General features: G+C 40.3%; 2 protein-coding genes across 2 annotated transcripts in view; both read right to left on the reverse strand.

The window, feature by feature from the left end:
* Positions 1 to 233: 233 nt before the first annotated feature.
* Positions 234 to 23,845, reverse strand: LOC141564073 (actin-like). The gene is made up of 4 exons (XM_074306085.1): positions 23,422 to 23,845; positions 20,840 to 21,493; positions 7,874 to 8,293; positions 234 to 1,978 (listed from the first exon to the last, which is right to left on the reverse strand). The coding sequence occupies exons 1-4, from the start codon at positions 23,779 to 23,781 to the stop codon at positions 1,229 to 1,231; spliced, it is 2,184 nt and encodes a 727-aa protein (XP_074162186.1). The 5' UTR covers positions 23,782 to 23,845; the 3' UTR covers positions 234 to 1,228.
* Positions 8,288 to 25,433, reverse strand: part of LOC141564074 (actin-6-like) — an 87,465-nt gene continuing 70,319 nt past the window's right edge. The window contains exons 2-3 of the mRNA XM_074306086.1: positions 17,973 to 18,402; positions 8,288 to 13,124 (exon numbers count right to left, since the gene is read on the reverse strand). Of these exons, the coding sequence (XP_074162187.1) occupies positions 12,375 to 13,124; positions 17,973 to 18,332 (1,110 nt within the window). The 5' untranslated portion in view covers positions 18,333 to 18,402 and the 3' untranslated portion in view covers positions 8,288 to 12,374. The remainder of the gene's footprint in view (positions 13,125 to 17,972; positions 18,403 to 25,433) is intronic.

Consider the following 25,433-nt stretch of genomic DNA (forward strand, 5'->3'; position numbering starts at 1 on the left):
TTTTTGGGAGGTTAGCAGAAAAGTGACATGACCAGATATGTGTGGAAAGAAAATTGAATAGAGCTATGTAGCCGGGTACAGGCACGGGATCATGAGATGTCCAATGGCCTGTCATCTCTCCTTCACCAGTCCTTGTGCTCCAGGGCTGGCAGCCCACCACCGTGTAGGCACACACCCCAAGTAGCATCCATGAATATTCCCCACTTTCCCTTTCCTCACCACCTAAGCCATCATCACAATGCTTTCAAGTTTATTGGATTTTCATATACAACTAAAAGAAGGCATTTCAGAACAGGACAGCTCCCCTATGGAGACTGGGCAGGAGCTATATGCATGACACCGCCAGTCCCATAGCACAGAGCATGGACTCCAGAACAATCAACCATTCCCCAGACAATAGGAGAGAATTGCATGGATCTGCACCTCAAGTCCAAGCCTCCTCTCCAACTCCCACTGTAACCCCTTAGATATGGAAGTGATGATCTTCCTCCCTACCCCCACATGGGCACACACAATGTAAACAGTGCATCCCAAGAGAACATAAACTTCTACCACAGCCTGCCAGGCTGAGGCACTGAGAAACATCTGGAAAAAATTAGTTTTGCTTGTGGAGGATTTGCTGAAGGGGGTTGAACATCTATATGCTCATTCCCTGAGGGAATTCAGGAAGAGAGAGAAAGGGAAAGGGAGAGGCAGAGAGAGATGCAGGGAAAATGAACCAAGAGTCTTCCTTAGAAGAGGAAGAAGTTCTCTAGAAGGCCCAGCTAGCCCAACCATTTAAGTCATAGGAGAACCAGGGTCTTGTTATATATATCCCCCTTGCCAAAAGATGTAGCAGTCCCAATTTAGGTGGCATTTGGAAGTACCTGCCCCCAGAGCACTTCATAACTCATACTTAAGCCAGGATGCTGCCTAGATGCAGGGAGGCCCAGAGCTTAATTAACTCATAGCAGCTGTTCTTGATTCAGCTCTGTCCCTTGTAGCTCTCCAGAGAAAGGAGCCTGAAGGAACAATTGCTCACAACTATCGAGCACTCTTTCCTGCATCCCAAAATCAGATATCCATTGCAAGATATCCCCAATACCAGAGAATAAAAGGAATACCAGATCTAGAATCCCAGAACATAGCAACAATCCCTCCTCCCTAATGTTAGAACCACAGAAGATGCTTTCCTCAAGAACCAAGTTTTTCCCATGCCCAGATAGATATTGCCCACTAATCTAGTTGCTTAAAAGCCCAAAGCTTGTGCTGCTTCTTGATATTCCTTATTGGTCAAGTACTGGCTGTGGAAACTTGATAGGCAGGACACGATGGATCCTCCCACCCAGGAGAGGATGATCCGATTTGGCCGAGACACAACCTGAGCTGGGAACCATTGGGGTCTGATGTTATTCAGCTCCCAGAGAAGACGCTCTGGGAAGCCAGTGAAGAGGGTATTGCCCCCAGAAAGGACCACATTGGAGAAGAGGGAGGATCGTTCCTCTATATCACATTTTGTCACCGTCTCAATAACTTCTGAGCTTAGGTCCATATTTGGAAAATTACTGTTGGAAGTCCAGAAGAACATATCAGGAGAAGTACGCAGTTCTTTGGCCAGGTTGATGATCTTCCCATCAGGGAGGGCAGTCACTCCAGGGAGATTGGACACTGAGTCCACAGCAGAGTCTTTCTGATTAGGATTTTTGCTTACGTAGCATAACTTCTTAACTATGTCCATATCATTCCGCTGAGATAGGCTGTCCAAGTTCATGCTTTTATTAAACAGAGCTTTGTGTAGAAATAAGCTGACATCTATCCCAGCCATCTCAAAAACCTTGGTGGATAACTCCTTAACTCTGCCATTGCAAACAGGTGAGATAGAAGTGATACCGGTCCCAGAGTGCAATACCAATCCTGTCAAAAAGCCCGAGCCAAAAAGACAAAGCTCAGCTTGGTTGCCGATATGCACAGACGGAACATTAAAACTCTCCATCATGATCTGGAGGAAAAAAAAAAATCAACATTGGTCATGAGTCTGAGGAAAAACTCAAGGATATCTCCACCTACCCCCACCAAATAGACTGGGAGCTCTATGAGGGCAGGACTCTTAAAGGCTTTTACCCAGGTTCTTAAGAGATGCTTGTTCGATTGATGATAACTGATGCATCCTAAGAGCCTATGCCCTAGGATAAAGTTCAAAGACTCAGGGAACTGGAGATTGAGTGGACGTTCATCAATTGGGGAATAGCCGATTAAGTACGGTACGTGGATTTGATGGAATATTATTGTTCTATAAGAAATGTTGAGCAAGCTGATTTCACAAAAGCCTGAAAAGGCTTACATGAACTGATGCTGAGTGAAGTGAGCAGAACCAATGGACTTTACTCTTCTCAATAATGTGCTGTTTCAAGGCAATTCCCATAGACCTGGAATGGAAAATGCCATCCACATCCAAAGAGGAAACTATGGAGACTGAGTGTGCATTGAAGAATATTTTTCCACCTTTTGTTTGCTTTTTCTTTCTCATGTTTTTTTTTCCCTTTGTGGTCTGATTTTTTTGTACAATATGACAAATATTTCTATACATATTTTTCCCTTTTAGACAACACAATTGTGTATTTAACCCAGGATAAGGCAATTTGGAAAATATGGAGTAAACACTCCTATATATTTCCTCTTATTTTATGTACTTCCTTCTTTGTTGTTTTTTTTTTTTATTAAAGCTTTTTATTTTCAAAACATATGCTTGGATAAATTTTTCAACATTGACCCTTACAAAATCTTGTGTTCCAATTCCCCCCCCTTCCTCCTACACCCTCCTTTATATGGCAAGTAATCCAATATATGTTAAACATGGTAAAAATATATGTTAAATCCAATACGTATTCATATTTATATAATAATCTTGCTACACAAGAAAAATCTAGCTCACAAAGGAAAAAAATGAGAAAGAAAACAAAATGCGAGCAAACAACAAAAAGAGTGAGAATTCTTTGCTGTGATCCACCCTCAGTTCCCACAGTTCTCTCTCTGGGTATAGATGACTCTCTTCACAAATTCATTGGAATTGGCATCAGTCATCTCATTGTTGGAAAGAGCTACATCCATTAGAATTGATCATGGTATAATCTTGTTGCTGTATACAATGATCTCATGGTTCTGGTCATTTCACATCAGTTCACGTAAGTCTCTCCAAGTCTCTCTGGAATCATCCTGTTGGTTGTTTCTTACAGAACAATAATATTCCATAACATTCATATAGCACAATTTATTCAGCCATTCTCCAATAACGAGTATCCACTCAGTTTCCAGTTCTTTGCCACTACAAAAACATTTGTGCACATGTGGGTCCCTTTCCCTTCTTTAAGTCTCCAGTAGAAACACTGCTGGATCAAAGGGTATGCACAGTTTGATAACTTTTTGACCATAATTTTAGATTGCTCTCCAGAATGGGTAGATCTATTCACAATTCCACCAACAATGTATCAGTGTCCCAGTTTTCCCACATCCCCTCCAACATTTGTTATTATCTTTTCCTGACATCTTAGCCAATCTGAGAGGTGTGTAGTGGTATCTCAGAACTGTCTTAATTTGTATTTCTCTGATCAATAGTGATTTAAATCACCTTTGGAAATGTGTTTCAAAGAACTACACATGTATAATCTATATCAGATTCCTTGCTGAATTGGGGAAAGTGGAAATTAAGGGAGGGAGGAAGAAAAAATTTAGAACACAAAATCTTACAAAAACAAATGTTGAAAACCATCTTTACATGTTTTTGGAGGGGAAAAAAGACTAAGGCCACTGCAAGAAGTGTCACAAGTTAGGGTCCGCCCACCATAACTGAAAATAAATCACTTCTGTCTTGCCTTTAATCATTTTTCCAGTCCAATCTTAAATTATTTACCTTCATGTACTTGCCTTTCCTGTCAAACTGGTCAGTGTAATGTTTTTCTCAAGGTTACATCCCAACCCTTTTACCTTTGTATAAGCTACTATCTCCTTGCTTGGAAATGATGCCCTTCTCTTCCTGGAGCCCCAAGTCTCTTTTAAGACTCAATCCTAATATCAACTTCTAATGAGACCTTTCCTTATTCTCCAAGTCATAGATGCTATTACCAAGAAATTGCTACATAGTCATTTTGTAGCTACTCATTATATGTGTGTATGTTTACATATATATGAATATATTTGTACATAAATATACACATGTGTATATTTATATTGTTATTTATGTGTACCATACAGAATATTCCAAAAGTCCTAGTATAATTTTAGGCATATACACACACTACTTCTGTGCACATGTGCATACACACATGTAATCTGGAAACACCATAGATATTCATATACACACACATATACTGAGCAGGAAGCAAGCATTAGGCTGGACTATAGTAAAAACAAAACCTCACACTCTATCTCCACCCCTCAGCCCATTTGCCATAACCCAGCGGGCGTATAAACGTCCTCAGCAGCTGCATCTGGGCCGTAGTTTGAGAACTCCTGCATTAGACTAACAGTCTGGACCTTCACTTTTAGAAATAAGGGCCTGGCAGGAAAGTTGCCATCATTTGAAAAACCTGTCAGTGGGATTTCTGTGACTGTCCCTTTCTAGATAAGTCCCTGTGATGAATTCAAACTCCTAAGCTCCCACATTAGTAGTAGAAGGGAACTCGTGACTACATGGGAATGAGTGCTCTCTTTCCCCCTCTATAGACCCTTCCCTTGGTTGCTGCTAACATAATTCTGTAGGGATACTTCACTGAGCCACTGGATGGAACTGTCCAGTCAGTCCCAACCTTGTAACTCTCTTTCATTTTAGTGGTTATTACTTCCAAGTATCTCCCCTTCCTTGCAGAATCTGAACCCACTGGCCAGTTTAGCCAGTCCACACATATATACACACACATACACATATGTATACATGCTTGTTTGCTATCTATCTATTTATATATTATATTTGATTAAATTATTAATAAATTTGAGGTTTTTACACTAAAGTCAAGAGTCCTGGACTTATGGTCCAAAAAAAAAAAAAAAAAAAAAAAAAAAAAAAAAAAAAAAAAAAAAAAAACTGGATCAATTTCCAGCTGTAACATTTACTAATTATGTGTGACCCAGGAGACATTTCTTGTCTTCTCTCAGCATGCATTTCTTGTAGAATGTACTAGGTACTTTGTACCTTTTGGCAAGGAACATCCCCAACCTTAAAGAGATATGGAAAATATGGAAAGAGCTCTTGTTGACTTTCCTCTCCCGCTGGATGTTTTTCTCTCTTTGAGTTTTCAAGATGCTCTTCTCCGATTATTCCCTTTTTACTTTCTAGAGCACCTCTCAGTCTCCTTTGCTAGATCACTGTCCATATCTTAACTGCTGTGAATGCTGCCCAAGATCCTGGCTTTGACCTCCTCTTCTTTCTCTATACTCTCTCACTTGGTGACCTCATCAGTTTCCATGAGTTTAACTATTATTTCCAGGCAGATGACTTCTAAATGAATACATCCAGCCCCAGGTCCTCTCTCCTGAGCTCCATCATAGCCTCTCCTTGGACATTTCAAACCAGACATATCTGAAATTCAATCTCTCCCCAAACAGAGCTCATTATCTTTTCTCCAAGTTCCTCTCCTCTACCAAACTTTCTTATTTCTGTCAAGGGTACCACTATTCTTCTAGTGTCCCAGATTTGGGACCTTACCATTACTCTTCTCTCCTCACTCTACATGGGGACCTCCATAACATCTCTCAGTTACAAGGCCACAATCAGGTCCTTATCACCTCTCTCCTGGATTATTTTGTCTCCTAATTAGCCTCCTGCCTCAAATCTCCCTCCAGTCTACCTCCACTTAGTTACCAAAAAGATTTTCCTTAACCCCAGATCAAGTCACTCCCCTAGACAATATATTTCAGTGCCTCTTCTTGCCTTTATCATGAGTTTTAAAGTCAATCTATCTTTCTAGCTTTTCTATACATAACTCTCCTTCCTGTACTCTATGGTGCAGTTATCCTAATCCCTATTTTGTTCATCACAGAACATTTATCTTTATTTCCCATTGCTGTGCTCCATTCTTGGAATATCACTCCCTTCTCTTCTCTACTTCAAATAAATCTCCCTCTTCATTTAAGATGCACTTCTCATATCTCCTTCTCCACGAAAACGTCTTTGATTTTTCTCTCACTTCCCAACTACTAGAGCCTCCCTTTATAATTACTTCATCTTTATTCTGAACATACTTATTTTTGCAGGTATCCTTGGAAAAAAGATAAGCTCTCAAAGAACCCAAATTGACATCCATCCTTTGTATCCTCATCCCATAATACAGTGCTCATGTATAATAAGTACTTTATAAATATTTTCTGACTCATGGAAACCAATTTCATCAATGATTAGAAGTCAACCACCCAAGAATTAAAATATGAAAATAATTTCTATCTATATTTATTTAAATATAATTTGGGTTGCCATTACCAGATCTGCATCCCCAAAAATCATAAAAGAAGGAAAAGGACCCACATGTGCAAAAATGTTTATAGTAGCTCTTTTTGTGGTGGCAAAAAATTGGAAAATGAGTAGATGTCCATCAACTGGGGAATGGCTGAATAAGTTATGATATATGAAAGTAATGGATTATTATTATTCCATTAAAAATAATGAATAGGTTGATTTTAGAAAACCCTGGAATAATTTACATGAACTGATACTGAGTGAAGCAAGCAGACCCAGGAAAACATTGTACACAGCAACAACAAGATTGTATGATGATCAACTATGAAAGACTTGCTTGTTCTCAGAAATTCAGTGATCTGAGGTGATTCCAATAAACTTTGGATGGAAAATACCATTCCCATCCAGAGAGAAGTATGGAAACAATGTGGATTAACACATACTATTTTCATTTTTTTCTTATTTTTTCTAGTAGGTTTTTTCTTTTGTTATGATTTTCTCACAACATGATTCATATGCAATGAATGTACCTGTATAACCTTAAAAAAATAAAATATTTTTTAAAATAATTTGGGTTAAGTTTATTGATAAGACCTGGGAAAGATGTTAGAAATGATTCAATTCAACAGCCTCATTTTGCAGGTAAATGAACCAAAATGCAGAGAAGTGAAGGGTCATAAAGATAGAAAGTTACCCAGATGAATGTGTTGAAAGGATTTGATTCTAGATCTTCTGCCTTCAAATCCAAAAGAGATAGAAAATGGATTCCTTATCAAAGAGATATTCTCCACGGGATTTTACCAAGATAGTTCTGGGAGTCCTACTTAGAATGCCACATTTAAATGTCAATCCTTCAGCATGTCAGAAACATAAGAAATATGACAAAGGCACTTATGGTGGTATCCACACTGCTGGGCATAGGATAGCCTCTTGTATTTGCTGAAAAATGGAATGATGACACTAGAGAGAACATTAGACCCTGATGTCTTCACTCTGTCTCCAGTCAGGGTAAGGAATTAGGGAGGTGGTATATGCCATCAGACACTGTCACTGAGTCAGATGGTTTTGTTTAAATGTTTTTCACCGTTAAGAGGAAGAGTTCAAAGGGAAGGCTATAATGGAAGGGAAATGACATAGAACAACAAGAGACAATGAAACTTGTTTGTTGTTCTTGCTCTCCAACAGAAACCAAACCACTCAATGGTTAGTCTCATCTTTTATATTCTGGTCCATGTTCTCCTCATTTAATGACTTGATCTCAGTGTCACAGCTGCCCCTGCACAAAATAACGGAGGAAAGAAGCCCCGTACTGTATTTTTCCTGAGATCATTTCTGACTAGGGTCTTGGTCATGGAACTGGGAAGACAATATTTTAGCTATATAGCAGTAACCCTCAGCAATGCAAGAAAAGAAGGGAGAGGGGATCAGAGGAAGAAATCGCCATCTTACCTCCATCAACTTCCGCCGATGATTCAAAGAATTCACTATAAATCCTGTTAGCAGCACAGGATGGTCCTCAGCCTTGAGCTTGAGGTGATTATAGCTATATGTCAAAACTGCCTCCAGGGCATCCCAATTGGTGATCTCGCGTCGTCGGACAGGAAACTCAGTACGTAGCTGCCTGAGTAGGGACAAGTTAGAAGAACCTACAATCTTCCTTGTTTTTGGATTGCTTGGCCCTGGGTTCTCTGGGTAGGGCTGGTATCCAACGACTTCAGGAACTGCTAATGTTGGATGGTTTCTTCCTCCTAGGCCAGTTCTGCACCAGTCACTGCCAATGTCAATGACCAAAGTCGTTTCTTCCATCAGGAAAAGAAAGGTGGAGCGAATGAGAGAAGTGAAAGCAGGTTCTGTGGTTGTGACCTGGAGCTTTGAAGGATTGTAAAGAGAAGAGAAAAACCTGAACCTCAGTAAATAGGAACCACTTAGATTTAGGAAAATATCAGAATTAGAAATGAAAGGGGGAGGGAGCATCTTTCCCTAACCCACTCAATGATAGCTGTAGCAATTTCACGTGAAGCCTGCTGGGATAGAACTCTGGGCTTGAGGGCTAGTATAATGAGAATGGAATTCTGGTTCTGCTACTTCCATCCATGTGACTTTGGGAATATCTCTTACCCACTCTGAGTCTGCTTCCTCCTCTAGAAGAAGTACTGGGTTCAATCAGAAGTTCTAAGCAACCTTCCTCTGCTGACATCCTATGCTTCTCTTTTAGAGAAAAACCAACTTAGATGTGTTCCCATGTTACCAGCCTGCTGAGCAGTTCTATCAAAAGTAGCAGTTCCATTTTTAGAAGTAAGGGAATGGATAAGGGATAAAGTTTGCCTGCAGCCATATAGCAAATCAATTTCCTCTAGGATTATGATACAACATAGGTGTGAGAAATCAAAGAAAAAGGAAAGGTCAGCATCAAGACCACTGGGCTAACTGGGAAGTGACTGGTGTCAAGGATCATCCACAAAAGCCATTGTCTTCAGCCTATGGCAACAGATCCATCTCAGAAACAAAATGGGTCTAGGAGGGCCTTCAACATCGAATTTCTGCCTTCTTTAGCCCAGTGCTTGGTACATTACATTAAATGATTTCTACCTTTTCTTATTTCTTTATATTCCACAAAAGATTCCATTCCCTGGGATAACTCGAATATTCATATTTCCAAATTCTCAGGATAAATATTTGTCTACCACAGCTTTCTCAAGATCATGCCCATTAGTTTTAGCTTTAGTCAACGTAGAGAGCAGCTAGTTGATATATATTCTAGTAAGAATGATAAATATAACCATAATAATTACTATGTGCCAGAAACTTACTAAATACTTGCATTTTATCCTCACAACAACTCTGAGAGCTAGATGCTATTATTATTCCTACTTTACAATTGATCTTCACAACAACCCTAGGAATTGGATACTATTGTTATTCCCATTTTACAGTGGAGGAAACTAAGGCAAATAGAAGCTGGATCACACAGCTAGTAAATGTCTAAGACTGGATTTGAACTTCAACTCAAGACCTAGCCTTAATTCACTGTGACATATAGCTACATCATCCACTGATGAAGTTCTTGTTTCAAAACAATTGTTTGCAGAGATATGCCAGAGCCAGCTTATGTCTACCCAAGAGCCGATTGTTAAATTTTCAGTGTGAGCCTTTATACTGTAGAAAACAGCAAATATGTGTACTTTTCCCCTCTTTTTGACAGTAAACTTCTGACTATGGCTTACAGTTGGACATTTAATTTATTAGCGCTGCTCTGCTCTCTTTCCTTGGAAGGAAAGACTTCATTGTTGTTTATTGTCAGTTTTTTTTTTGTTTGTTTTTGTTTTTTGTTTACTTTTCAGGTTTGTACTACAAGGTTTAATAATAAAAAGGTTTTTTGGGCAAAAAAAAGAAAAAGAAAACAGCAAATACTTTAAATGAGGGCTTGATTTTTTTTGTTGTGTTGATTATCTAGACTTAAGAAAGAAATAGAGAAAAATTAATAATTCAGGTTAAACATAAAAGTATATTATGCATACTTTTTTCTGTCAGCCAGATGTTAATCATTTATCAGCATCTCCCTGGCTCCAGTATATCAAGTGAAAATCAAGCTGTTTATACACTCAATTCTTCTAGTTCTAGAATCCCCAAATGAGTTTAATCCCTCTTTAACATAAGGACACATCAAACTAATTATGTCCCTTCCTAAATCTTCCCCCTTTTTCACCCTAATCAACCTTAACGCCTGGAGAGCAAGATCTGCCCTAGTATCCTATTTGTATCTCTAATCCTTGTCACAGTGCATTGCAAAAATACTTAATGAATGCTTCCTTCATTCATTGGTGAGCTGCAGGTTCCAGGACACTAAGAAAACATAGAATTAGATACACAGATGATCAGATATGAGGAAATAGTCCTAGGTCTCCAGGCATAAATGAGAAACTTTGGCCTCCCATAAAATCATGGGACGTGCAGATGTACTGAAGACTCACTACTATATAATACATGATAGAATGTCTCCTAGCCCCAGATAGCTACTCCCTGATCCCGAGTATAGAATACTAGGCCCAGAGAGTGAAGAATGGGGTAAGAAGAAGTGAGAAAACCTGATAAAATTTCCTAAGCTTATTCTCCTGGGTAAAATCTTCCAGCTTCCACTAAAGAATGTTCTTCTAATGGGTCTCTGCTCACATATAACTGGTGCCAGATGACTGCCAAATTGTGCCCAGCTCTGGTTTTCTCTGTGAAGAATGCTCATTCATCTCAATATCAAACAGCTTTCACCTAAATCCACCAGGTCTGATGACCTCTTTTCCCTCACAGGAAAACTCTGGGGGTCAGAAATATTTTCCTTCTATCAAGAGGAAGTCAAGAAATTTAGACACTCATTTCTTCTAGCTCAGCATATTGTGGACCATGAATAAATCTAATCCTACTTCTATAGGGCTTCAAAATAATTGTGTCCCTCTCTAAGCGTTTCCTTCCCTAGAGTAATTGTTCAGTTCCATCAAGAGCTTTGTATTACGTGGTCCCCAAATGCTGGGTTCTGATTCATCTTCAATATTCAAGCCGTGGCACTATTGATAAGTGATTAGAATCCCAGTTTCCCTGCTTATAAAGAGGCGATAAGACCATTTGTAGTGCCTTCCTTACTAGGCTGGTGGGAAACTCAAATGAGCAAGCAAAGGGCTTTCTATAAAGACTTTAATGCATCATAGAGATGATTGTTACTAGTGTTCTCCAAGTCGCCTTCCTTTAGGCCCAGTCAGTCTCCTGTGCAAAGAAGTAATGCCCAGTACTAAGCAATTTTCCAGATGTCATCTAGAGGGGACAACAGGATTGCTTCTGAGCCATTGATAAGTTGGAGGGGGTCAGAGGATTGCCATGTTGGCTCCCATCCTTAAAGGGGAATCCATACGTCCTACCTGCTCTCTCTCCTTTATCTGAAATTTCACTAGGCTGACATCCCTTTCTACCCCTGTCACCATCACAGACTCCCCATTTTCCCCCAGGTAACATTTTGTGTCTGTTTCCTATCTTCCTGCATCACTACTTGAAGTTCTAGCACAATGCTTCCACTTGTTTGGGGAGTTTGATGTTTTAAAAGATTTCAAAACTGGACGGCTCCCTCAGAGAGCTGGGCAAGAGTTTTGTGCATCAAGGGATGCACAAGGGATGGGTTGCAGAACTCTTGGGATACCCCTAGGCAATAAGAGACATACACTGTAAGTTCTTGGCTATGGAGGTACTGATATTTCTACACACACACACACACACAATCAGGGAATCCCAGAGGTGAAGGTGCTGAAAATCATTTGAAAAGGGCTGGTTTCATTTTGATGGGGAGGATTGAATACTTATATGTCTATTCTCTGAAGGGATTCAAGAAAGGGGGTGAAAGATAAAGGAATATGAAACAACTCACCAAGTTTCAAGAGAGGGATGAGGTTCACTAGAAAGCCCAATGAGCCTGAACTGTTCAAGTAATGGGAAAGTTATTCTCTCTCCACCCTCAAATCCTTCCCAAAAGGTGTAACAGCTTCATTTGGGGAGGAGACAAGAATTGCTCCCTCCCCAAGAAAGCATCCATTTGTTGTGGACCATCGGATTTCTCCCACCCTATCTTCTTCAGAGAACTTCAGAGTGAATTTTTCAGATATGATGCGGACTAAACATTGAAATCTCACAACTGTTGGATTTCAATCTTGCTTTCCCAACCAACACTTGAGATACATCTCTTCCTAGATTTCTAAATCAAGTCCCATTATCGGCCAGAATTTCAGACCATAATTAGAGCCAGCAGGGGCAGGGGAATAAAAAGAAAACCGCAGGGATGGAACCCTAGAGTCAATTCAAGAGCCAAAAGTTATAATCCTAGAAGATGAGGCTTCCCTCAGGAACCAAGTGTTGCCTACAGCAGTCAATATGCCTCAAATAGTCCCACTTGTGGAAATCTTGATGAAGAAGCACCCTATTGGACTGCATCTTTCCCTTCTTCATTATATTTTTCTCTGGTTATGCAGCAGGATTTGAAGGATGACAGGCAAGACAATATGGAACCGCCTATCCAGGGGAGGTCAATCCGATTTGGCCAGGATATCACCTCACTTGACCGGAAGCCAGGTCTAATTCTACACAAATCCCTGAAAAGGCGCTCTGGGAAGCCATCAAAAAGGGTGCTGCCCCCTGAAAGAACCACATTAGAAAAGATGGATTTGAAATTCCAACCGCTTGATAAGGCTGATTTAAGAATTTGATCACTTAATTCTTCTCCTGGCAAATCAAATTGGGAAGGCTTGAAGAGGACATTGGGATAAGTCAGATGTTTTTCAGTAAGAGAGACAACTTGTCCATCAGGAAGGACAGAGAACCTCACTTCCGTGGAGTTCGTGTTGCTGGAAGATTCCTCCTGAATAGGGGTTTTGTTCACATAACAAAACTTCTCTTTGAGGTCCTCCATTGCTTCCCTCTGGACAAAGTGTTTCATTTCTGCTTCTTTGTTGATCAAAGACTTGTATAATAACAAACTGATATCTAGCCCACCAAGCTCACAAATTATTGCGGAGTTAGATATCACTTGGCCTCCAAAGATCGGTGCGATGTGGGTAAGACCAGCCCCACACTCTAGTACCGTTCCAGTCAAGAGTCCGGCACCAAACAAAGCAAGTTCTGCCTGATTGCCAATGTGCAGAGATGGAACATTGAAGGTCTCCATCATGATCTAGGGAAGAGAATAGGAAGGGGAGAGAAAAAATATCGTGGGTTTTTCCAGAAAAGATTAAATATATGACTAGAGATTGTGCCTAGAAGGAAGTCTAAGGGCCATAGATGACTTGGGGAGGGAGAATTACCTGTTGAGTAACTCCAATCCATGATTTCATGATACACCCTTCCCAGTTTTTACTTAGTTTGTGTTCTGGTCAATGTGGACTATTTAATGTTCATTATACATGGCTTTCACTCTATCACCTGCCTGCCTCCTTGCATCAAATAAGCGTCCTTCCTTCTCTGACCTGCCCACCCCACAAACCTGGGTCCTCTTCTGCTCTCTCCTCTAGGAATGCTGCATGCTTGCTTAGAGGCTCAGTTCAAGTGCTATTCCATGACAATAAACCAATGCCCATTCTTCTAGTTCTCAGCCCTTACTCTGGCCCTGCTTCCAACTTCTTAGTGAGAAATTATTTATTAATCATTCTGTATACATTAGTTTCTTTGTTTCTACATACATATTATTTTCAAACCCAATAGGATGTAAATTTCTTTTTTAAATAAAGCTTTTTTATTTTCAAAACATATGCACAAATAATTTGACAATACTGATCCGCGCATAGCCTTGTGCTTCAGATTTTCTTCTCCTTCAACCCCACCTCCTCCCCTAGATGGAAAACAATCCAATATATGTTATACATGTTAAAATATGTTAAATCCAATATGTATAAACATATTTATACAATTCTCTTCCTGCACAAGAAAAATCAGATCAAAAAGGAAAGAAAATGAGTAAGAAAACAAAATGCAAGTGAAAAACAACAAAAAGAGTGAGAATATTATGTTGTGGTCAACCCTCAGTTCCCTCAGTTCTCTCTCTGGGTGTAGATGGCTCTCTTCAGCACAAGATCATTGGAACTGGCCTGAATCATCTCATTGTTGGAAAGAGTCATGTTCATCAGAATTGATCATCATATAGTATTATTGTTGAAGTGTATAATCTCCTGGTTCTGCTCATTTCACTCAGCTTCAGATCATGTGAGTCTCTCCAGGCCTCTCTAAAATCAGAGGATGCAAGTTTCTTAAAGGTAGGTACCATCCAACTTCTATTACTGTATCCCCATCACCTGACACAGGGCCTGGCATACCATAGGTACTTAAACCATTCTTGTTGAACTTTAGAACACTAGGATGTGGTTAGAAGAACCTATATTAAAATCTAAAGCTGTCCTTGTTTACTATATCACTTGAGACAGGTTATTTGTCTTCTCTCAGTTTAGGTTTCTTTATCTTTAAAATCTTTATCTTTATCTTTAAAATAGGTAAACTTTAAAGTTCAGCCTACTTCATGGATATGTTGTTTGCAAAACACTTTCCGCACTTTAACTCCTACTCATATGCTGCTCTACAAGGGTGAAGGGTGTTAAAATATCACATGACTATGCCAACAACAACAACTTATCTGATCTTGACTAAGCCCTCCCTCTATGAAAGTAAATATTCTATTGTTCCTTCATAGATTCACTATTTCACTCTCCAAAGTTGTTGTTCCAAGCCTTTTTATCTTTTCTCTAGTCTCCTACCTTTTTAGCCAAGGTTGTCAACTCATGTCCCTCTAAAAAACTGAAATCATTTGCCAAGAGCTCCATGTCTCTTCCTCTTGCCTCATATTATTCAGATGTCATCATCCACTGTCTCTTCTTTCAATCCTGTGACCCTTCACCTTTCAACTCTCCATGTGCCCATGGAACAAACAAAATTTGTTCCACCAGTTGTCCCCCCACCACCATTCTCATTTTCATTTTATCCCTGTGGACTCCTTCCCAGATGCCTGCAAATATGCTCGTTGCTCCCCACTTTTAAAACTAAAACAAAAAAGCCTGACCCTACTGTTCCCATTGTTATATCCCTATATTTCTCTTTTCCTTCATGGCTAAAATCCTTGAGAACATTATATGCAAGTGACAACTCCAGTTCCCTCTCTACTGAACCTTTAATAGTCTGGCTTATCATTCAACTGAAGTGACCCTATACAAGTTAAAAATTATCTCTTAAATGCCTAATCGAATGGATTTTTCTTCACCTGATCTAAATTGACCTCTATGATCTCCTTTGACACTGCTGATACTGCCTCCTTCTAAATACTCAAGCACTATTCTTCCCCAGCCCTCCTCTTCCTTTTCCTCTTCTTTTAATTCTATACTCTCTCTCTCTCTCTCTCTCAGTGATTGCCTCTTTTATTGTCATCTCTGTGGACATAATTACCAATTTTACACATCAGTCTCTCCTGACCTCCAGTCTTTCATCATCCCAGTCCCCCAGACTCACATTCTATGTCTATTCTCAACTCCTTCCCATCAACTCCATTAAGTATTCTGTTGCCAAATCTTGCCATTCCTATTTTATAACCTTGTATATGTCCCTTTCTCTCTTTGACACTGCCACCACCCTGAGACCACTATCCTAGACCTTCATTTCCAGATGTCTGGCCTAAGGCAATGGCCTTCTGATTGGTCTTCTTATCTCAAGTATCTCCCATTATAGTCTATCCACCACTCAGATGATAGAAATATCTTTCTAAAGTGCAAGTCCTGCCATATCACTCTTTTCTTCAATAAACTCCAGTCATTCCCAGTTATCTCCTGGATAAAATATAAAATCCATTCTTTGGCATTTGAAGCTCTTCACAAACTTGGTTCTTCCTCCCTTTCCAGCATTATACTTTGTTCCCTTCTATACACTTCGCAGTTTAATACCACTGACTTTCTTACTGTTCCTAATACAAATTCATTGTCTTCCAACTCCACATATTTGCTCTGATTATCCTCTCTAAGGTTGAATTGCTCCCCCCCTTCCTTAGTTCCGACTCTTAGCTTCCCCAGTCTTCAAATCAACCCCAGTGACGCTAATGTATTATTGATAGAGTTGTGAACTGATCCAACCATGCTGGAGAACAATCTGGAACTATGCTCAAGGATCTATAAAATTGTGCATACCCTTTAATCCAGCAGAGTCACTACTGGGTCTGTATTCCAAAGAAATCATAAAAGAGGGAAAAGGACCCACAAGTGCAAGGATGTTTATAGCAACCCCTTTTGTAGTGGCAAGGAACTGGGAACTGAGTGGATGTCCATTAGTTGGAGAATGGCTGAATAAGTTATGGTATGTAAATGTTATGGAATATTATTGTTATATAAGAAATGATGAACAAACTGATTTCAGAAAAGCCCGGAAAGACTTACATGAACTGATGCTAAGTGAAGTAAGCAGAATTAAGAGAACATGGTACACAGCAACACGATTTTTGTGATTATCAACAGCAATGGACTTGGCTCTTTTCAACAATGAGGTGATTCAAGGCAATTCCAATAAACTTGTGATGGAGAGGGCCATTTGCATCCAGAGAGAAAACTATGGAGATTGAATGTGAATCAAAGCACAGTGTTTTCATCTTTTGTTGTTATTTGCTTATTTTTCCCCTTTTGATCTGATTTTTCTTGCACAGCATGACAAATATGGATGTACATTTAAAAGAATTGCACATGTTTAAGCTGTATCGAATTGCTTGGTGTCTTGGGAGGAGAAAAATTTGGAACACAAAGTTTTGCAGAGGTAATGTTGAAAACTGTCTTTCTATGTATTTGGAAAGATAAAAAGCTATTTAAAAAAAAAAAACAATTCCAGTCCCATTTTGTGTAAAATACTGTTCTCAGTCTTTCCAACTTCCCAAGGTCTTCCTTTTTCAGGTTATCACAACATAATCGGCTTATATCTTTTATGTTGTCAGATATTGACATTCAGATATTGAAATTTTTATCTCCCCCAGGGAATGTATGCTCCTCGAGAATGGGGAATATTTTTTTGCCTTTCTTGGTATCTGCCACCCTTAACCCAGAGCTTATCATATGGTAAATACTTCATAAATGTTTGTTGATGGACTGAATCACTTAAATATGCTATAGGATTCTGGAATGATATGATCAGAACTAAGAGACGTTTAAGATTCCATTTAATCCAGTCCCCTCATATTATATACACGAGTATGTCAAGGCTCAAAAAAATGAACTTGTCTAAAGTTACCCAGATATTAAGTGATAAGTGAAAGTTTAGAACCTAGGCTTTTAGATTACAAACCTAGTATTTTTTTCTGCCGTACCACATTGCCTGCAAATATGAAAATTCTTATTTAAGGCAACTACCAATAATTGTAGTCAAGTCCTAAAATTTTCTGGTGTTTTCAGTTTCCCCTATCTGCAGAGCTTACCAGAGGCAGAATTTTCAGGTTTGCTGAAGAATGGAAAGATCATTGGACTCTGATGATCAAATGAACAACCTCACACTTAGGCTTATAATAAGGAAACATATCTGCTTCCTCTCAGACAAGAAGAGGAACTAGATGTGGAATATGATATTATATGTGTTATTAGACAGGGTTACTAGGTCTGTTGGTTTTACTTAAATGTTTTTCACTTTTAAAAGGAAAGGTTCAAAACAAAACACAACAAAAGTTTGCTGAACCGATTTGTTCCTGCTCCCTACCCAAAACCCACAGTATCTTCTCTCCACTCAATAGTCTTCCTCCCCTTTTCCATCTGTCTTCATTCTGACTTCTCATCTCTTTCCTCAATAATTTTGCTTTCTTGGCCCCTGCACTCAGCAGTCCAAGGGTAGGTGTCCCTGGGTAGAATGGTGGAGGAAAGAGTCCCTTTGCTGCTTTTCTTTGAAGGTCACTGCTGACTAGAGTGCTAGTCATAACATTGGTAAGATGCTGATTTTTTTTAGCTTCATGGCTAAAGCACAATAATTCAAGAAAAGAAGACGAAAAGGGGAAATCATTTGGGGGGGAAGGACATTTTCTCACCTCTGTGATCCTCTGACGGCTCTGCTCATCCTTCGGTAGGAGTCCTGTTATCAGTATAGGATGGTCATTAGGTTTATTGTTAAGCTCATCAAAAATATAGTGCCACATAAACTCCATGGCATCCCAGTTTGTGATGGCACCCCGGCTGATGACAAATTCTGTAGGCAGTTCTTTAATAATTGACAAGTTGCTGGAGCCTATTACCGGTTTCAGCTGCATAGATCTTGGTCTTGTGTCTTCTGAGAAGGGTAAGTATGCAACAACTGAGGGGACTCTTAGTGAGGGAGAGTTTCCTCCATTCCAACCAGCTTTGCAATAGGCACTGCCAATGTCCACAACCAGGCAAGGCTTTTCCATCATGAGAATGAACGTGCAGTCAATAAGGGAAGAGGACGTCTTTGGGGGCAGGTAGAATGAGTGTGATCTGGAGCTATGAAGAGTGACAAACAGAAAATCTAAGGAATCAGGAATAACTTGGAGTCTAGGAAAACATCAAAATGAAAATGGAAGGGAGAAATAGGACAGGCAAGACAATTTCCCAAACCCTAACACTTTTATGATTTTTCCTGTAACCTGTTGAATTGGGAAGTTCCCTAGTGATAAAGAAGGCATTTCTACTATAGGATAGAACTAACTTTAAGGAAGCTTTTTTTGTTATAATAAATTATACATCTCCATTTCCTGTTTTTACACCAGGGAGTCCAGGAAAAAAATCTCAGTCCCTCTATTATATGCAATTGCATCAAACTGCTCCTTCCTAAACTTCTCTAGCCTAACCATCCCCAGTTCCTCCTGGAGATTCTGCTTTACTATTCTATTTGTAACCCTGACACTTGCCACAGCACATTGCAGTATTCATTAAGTTTCTGCCATATGCAATCATTCATGCCATTGGCGACTATGAATTCCAGAAAACAAAGAAAGCATAGAATTAGAGACACAGGGGATTAAAAGTGAGGAAATAATCCTGATTTTGCAGACGTGAGGGAGGAACCTTAGTCTCCCATAAAATCATGGGACTTACGATGTACTGAGGGCTTCTCACTATGTATACCATGATAGAATACTTCCTAGAATCTGTTTCCTCATTTACAAAAATGTGATAAGATTACTTCTATTACTATCCTCACAAGGTTGACAGGGAGCTCAAATGAGTAAGCAAAGTGTTTTCTTTACATGTCTTTATTGCATCATACAAGTGACAGTTACTAGTGTTCTCCAGGTTATCTTCCTCTGGATATAATCTGAAATGGGCAGCTTCCTGTGTAACATAAGGTGCCCAGCACTAAGAAGTCTCTCAAATATCATCTGGAGACAGCAGGATTGCTCCTGAGCCCATTAATATGTTGGGGGACAAGGTATTGTGTCCTTTTGGCCTCCATTCATAGAGGAGGATCCAGGAGTCTTTTCTTCTCCTTCATCTGAAATTTCAAACCAGGCAGGAAAGTCTGCTCCTATCACCATCATACACTCCCTCTTCTCTTAGATAAACCTGCATTTTGTACCTTTTCCCTACTTCCCCCATCACTACTTGAGCCATCATCACAGTGCTTCCAGTTTTACTGGGTTTCCGTATGCAGTTAAAAGAAGCCTTTTCAAAACTGAACAGATCCTCCTCGAAAACTGGACAAGGATTGTTGTGTGCATGACATCCCCACAGCATAGGGGATGGGCCACAGAACAGAACCCTCAGAATCCCCTAAATACGAGAGAGAGAGAGAGAGAGAGAGAGAGAGAGAGAGAGAGAGAGAGAGAGAGAGAGAGAGAGAGAGAGAGGAAAGAAGGAGAGTGAGGAGAAAAGAGAGAAAGAGGAGAGAGTGAGGAGAAAAGAGAGAAAGAGGAGAGAGAGGAGAGAAGAGAGAAAGAGGAGAGAGAGGAGAGAAGAGAGAAAGAGGAGAGAGAGAAGAGAGAAAGAGGAGAGAGAGAGGAGAGAAGAGAGAAGAAAGAGAAAAGAGAGAGAGGAGAAAAGAAAGAGGAGAGGAGAGAGAGGAGAGAAGAGAGAGGAGAAAAAGAGTGAGAGAGCAAGAGAGAGTGAGAGAGCAGAAAGAGAAGTTGCTGCTTTCTCCATTGCTTCAGGTCAACCACGATTTGTCAGGCTAAGGGACTGAAAAACATCTTTGAGAAAAGGGCTAGTTTTGCGTGAGGATGGCTAAGAAACAACAAGTCTATTCTCTGAGGAGATTCAGGGGAAAAAAGAGAGAGATAGAGAGAATAAGGGAAGATACATTGTCCAAGTCTCAGGAAGAGATTGAAATTCTCCAATTTTATCTTCTAGGTGATAAAAAATTCATTTTCTCTCACCATACTCCCTCAATTACAAAAAAAAAAAATTCAGCAGACCCATCTTTGATTGGGGACAAGTATTGTACACCCTTCCCCTTCCCTGTCAAAGAGCATCTCTGCATTGGTGTGACATGGACACTCTCTTACCCTGTATCCTACATAGCAATTCCAGAGAGGAAGTGAACTATCAGGGGAAAAGCAAACTCGAAGCTTTCAGAACTATTTTGGATTTCAATGCTGCTTCCCCAAAAATCCCCTGAGAAAGACCATTTCTAGAATTCCTAATTTAGGCCTCATGGGAAGCCAAAATCCCAAGCCGCAGCTACAGTGAGGAACAAAAATTAAAAAAGCGTAGAACTCCAGAACAAAGTAAAGTTATATAATCCTATAAAAAGGTACTTTTCTCAAGAACATGCATCTTCTGCCCTCAGGCAGTCAGTATTCACCAATTTACCCCTTTGGGAAAATCCCCCCCAAAAAAAACTTCTCTAAGAGAATAGTGCAGCTCGTGCCTCAAAGTATTCGTTTCTGGTTACACAGCGGGAACTGAAAGTGGACAGGTGAGACAATATGGCACCTCCTACCCAGGGTAGGTAGATCCTATTTGGCCTGGACACAACCTCAGTTGAATACATTGAAGGTTTCATGGCATTTAACTCTGAGATAAGACGTTCTGGAAAGCCAGGAAAGAGGGTGCTGCCCCCAGAGAGAACCACCCGAGAAAATATGTAGTCTTTGGCCGTGTTGGGGCACGACATGGCTGATTTGAGCACCTCAAGCCCTAATTTTACTCCAGTTCCTCCAAACTGGGAGGGGTTGAAGAGCATGTCAGGGAAGGTACAGTGTTTTTCAGTAAGGGAGATAATCTTCCCATCAGGAAGCATCGAAACCCTCTCTTGAGAAGCGGTCAAGTTACTAGAAGGCTCCTGATGGGGGCTTTTGCTCACGTAACATAACTTCTCTTTGAGCTCTTCCATTGCTTTTCTCTGGAGCAAGTTATCCATTCTCATATCCTTCCTGAACAGGTGTTTATATAATAGGGCACTGATATCCAGCCCACCGATCTCACAGATTAGCATGCGATCACGGATGGTGTGGCCTCCCAAGATGGGTGCAATGTGGGTAAGACCAGCCCCACAGTCTAGTACCATTCCAGTCAAGAATCCGGCACCAAACATAGCAAGTTCCGCCTGATTGCCAATGTGCAGAGATGGAACGTTGAAAGTCTCCATCATGACCTAGGGAAGAGAATAGGAAGGGGAGAGAGAGAAAAAAAAAACACCATGGGTCTTTCCAGAAAGGATTGAGCCGTAAGATAGGGTCTAAGGGCTCTGACAGAAGACAAGGTCCCACCACAGATGATTTGGGGTCAAAGGGGACTCCACCTGTCTTCTAGAATGATTTCATTATTTACCTTTCTAACCCCTTACTCATTCCATGCTCTGGTCTAAATAGCCCATTTAATGTTCCTTGTACATGGCTTTCATTTTATCTCCAGTCTCTGTTATCACAAAGGTCCTCTCCTTCCCCCAAGCCTGAATCCTCTTCTCTCCTCTAGGAACAGGCTCAGATCATGTGCTCCCCCTTAATGAGACCATTACCCATCATCCTACTACTCAGTCCTTGTTCCAGCCCTGCTCCCCCTACTCTGACAAGAAATTATTTGTAATCATTCTATGTATATTTTCACTATATATATATATATATATATATATATATACCTATATATCTATATATATATGTGTGTGTGTGTGTAAATATTGTTGAGTACTGGATATGAATATATACTGTTAAATATGAATATTGATCTACATTTACACACATATGTGTATACACACATGTATAGACGTGTTTATCTACACACATACATGTGTATGGACATTTGCATATACACATACATACATAGCTGTGTGTCTACATGCAGAAAGAGAGAGAGAGAGACAAGAACAGAGTTTTCTACGCCAGGAGGGTGTAAGCTCCTCAAGGGCAGAGACTCGCTTTTGTGGGCAGAGATTTGCTTCTGTTACTATGTCCCTAACACATAGCACAGTGCCTAGCATACAGTAGGTGCTTAATTCATGCTTGCTGGATTAAATTAAAGAGACCTGGACAAGTCTGAAAGAACTTATATTCAAGCCCAAGCTGTACCGCTTTATTAACTTTGACATCTGGGACAAAAGTTTTTCATCTTTAAAATGGGGATTAAACCCTAGCTCCATCGACCTCACAGGCTTCTTGCTTGCAAAGCACTTTCCTTACCCTAATTGCTATAGATTAATAGAATCAAGATTTCCCAGTGGAGTTGGGAGTGGGGGGGACATTTTAAAAACCATCTAGTCCCCCCCCTCATTTTATAGATAAGGAAACTGAAGATTAGAAAAGTTGAACAATTTGCCTCAGGTCGCACGGATAAGAACCTTGTCCTCTGCCTAGAGATCCTAATTGCCTAACCTCAGACACATCATTTAATTCCTAGGAAGTGGACTGAAGGCCAACCTAAGTGTTGAGACCCACATTGGAAATGGAGCACTGATAAAATCTCTGATACTTCTCGTATTCAGGGAACCAGAAAATGTGAAAAGAGAAGGAATAGGGGAGAGCTCAATTAGTCCAATTTCCTCAGTTGTTCAGAGGAGGAAGCAAAACCAGAAGAGAGAAATGATCCTTCCCATCACTCAAGATGGCATCCTATGTCATCTTTCCCTTCCTTCCTGACCAAATCCTATACCATTCACTCTCTCCCAAGAATCTCTGCCTTGACTTCTCTCTCTCCTCCCTTCATTCCCTCACAGGGGGCTTTCTCCCTCAATTCCCTTGTGGCTCTTTGCTTAGATCTGCCTTTACAGTGTTCAATCTTCCTTGCATCATAGCTATTTGTGTACACATCTTTTCTCCCTTTACATCATAAGCTCCCTGAAGTCAGAATCTGATTGTCTCTATGGTAGCATCCTTAGGGCTGGACGTGGAACAGACATGTTTGGAAATGATACTATAAGGGCCTTAGACTGATGATTCAAAAGAGCAATCTCTGACTCACAGCCATAAGACATCTACCTACCTCCTCTCAACATGAGGGAGGGGAAATGTGGATTATGTTCTATGCTGTCAGACTTTGTTTCCTTGATTTTTCTTAATTGTTAAAAGGTAGGGTTCATAGCACTCTTACCTCCAGAACCTTCTGCTGGTAACTTCTCTCCTTCCATGGCAAGTCTGTGACAATCACCGGGTGGTTCTTGGGCTTGACTCGAAGGCTATCAAAAGCATGTTGCCAAATAGCTTCCATAGCCTCCCAGTTTAGGATTCGGCCTCGATTAACGGGAAATTCTGTAATAGACAGTTTCTCGAGTATATGCATGTTTTCCAGGCCTACGACTTTCCTTATCTTGGAAGGGAATTCTTCCAGGTCCTCACAGTAGGGCTCATACCCAACAACTGCGGGGATTGTGAAAGTAGGGTAGTTTTTCCAAGACAAACCAACTTTGCAACAGGCACTGCCAATGTCAATGACCACAGAAGATGATCCCATCAGGAGGATGAAGGTGGAGCCAATTGGGGAAGAGAATGTCTCTGAGGAGGATAAAATGGATAACACCTGGAGCTTTGAAAGATGACAAATAAAAGAAAAGAATGTATACTGTTGGTAGTAAGGAACCACTTGGAGTTTAGGAAAACATAACTAGTGGAAGGAGCAGAGGAGAGATCACATTCCCCCTATACTCTATCCAAATATGCCTTTAGTCATTTTACACTGAGCCTGGTTGCTGATTTTGGTTTCAGGGAACTTAGAGTCAATTCTGTCTCTGCTCCTTCTAAGAAGTACCTTGACCCATTTCTTCATCTAATAAACATGAGGAAGGATGTCAGATCCAATGAACTAAAATCCCTAGCATCTTACATTTTTCCTTTAGAAAATCATCAGCTTAGGTAGATATGTTTCCTTGTTACCAGTGCTCTAATAATGGCAGGTTAACTTTACACAGAAGGGAACTGAAAACAAATTATATTTGCCAAAGCTGTAGATGCTGGTATTCTCTAGAATTGAATTGATGTGGGGATGGGGGCTAATCAGAGAACAGAAAATGCCAGTTAAATAATAAAATCAAATAAAAACTTTTGATTGGAGATGGAAGAAGAGGAAGAAAAATATCAGTCTACATCACATAAGACATTGCCTTCTGTTGTCGATAGATGTATAAAGGAAGCAGCTCTCTTGGAAGATCTATACTTTGTGGTAATTGTCCTTAACAACTGTTCAACTACTTTGGCTTCCAAGAGATTAACTCTGACCAACAACTCATCCAGCAGCAATGGTTGAATGTCCTTCAACATCTGGAAGAGCAAGCAATGGTTCCCAAATGATAATCCGTTAGTTTAAATAATAATACTTGTTATTAGTTTCCTACAATAATTAGGTCTCTATTATTATAGGTCCAGTCTTATCCTTCTCTAATCCATTATTCTGAGTTTCTAAATTGATAATTATTCCTAAAGAACAGCTCTAATTAGTTCAAGATGTTTCAGGGGTCCCCTCCTATATGACCTAAAAACTCCTCTTTTCAGCAGTTAAGGCCCCTTATAATTAGATTATAAATTCTTTCCCCAGACTTGTTTTCACATGGTACTCTCTCTTTTTTATTGACTGGATGATTTATTTGCTGATGCCCTCACATGACATGACATCTTTTTCCCTACTACTAGTTCAGTAGTATTTATTTTCCATAAATTATTTCCTATCCTTGGAGTGGTTCTTTCTTCTTACCCTACCTTTTGGAATCCCTACCTCCATTCAAGGCTCAGCTTTATCACTGTCTCCTGCCTGAGCTCTCTCCTAATTCCCAGTAATTATAACTTTTATATACACATGCATAGCGCACATATATTCTGTGTGTCTCCCTGTCTCTCCCTGTCAGGCTGTCTCCCTGTCTCTCTCTCTCTCTCCCCATCTCTCCCTGTCCGGCCATCTCTCTCTCTCCCTGTCTGGCCTTCTCCCTGTCTGGCTGTCTCTCTCTCTCTCCCTGTCTGGCTGTCTCTCTCTCTCTCCCTGTCCGGCCGTCTCTCTCTGTCTCTCCCTGTCCGGCCGTCTCTCTCTGTCTCTCCCTGTCCGGCCGTCTCTCTCTCTCTCTCCCTGTCCGGCCATCTCTCTGTCTCTCCCTGTCCGGCCGTCTCTCTCTCTCTCCC

The sequence above is a fragment of the Sminthopsis crassicaudata genome, chromosome 3 (genome assembly GCF_048593235.1).
Source record: "Sminthopsis crassicaudata isolate SCR6 chromosome 3, ASM4859323v1, whole genome shotgun sequence".
Lineage (NCBI taxonomy): Eukaryota > Metazoa > Chordata > Mammalia > Dasyuromorphia > Dasyuridae > Sminthopsis > Sminthopsis crassicaudata.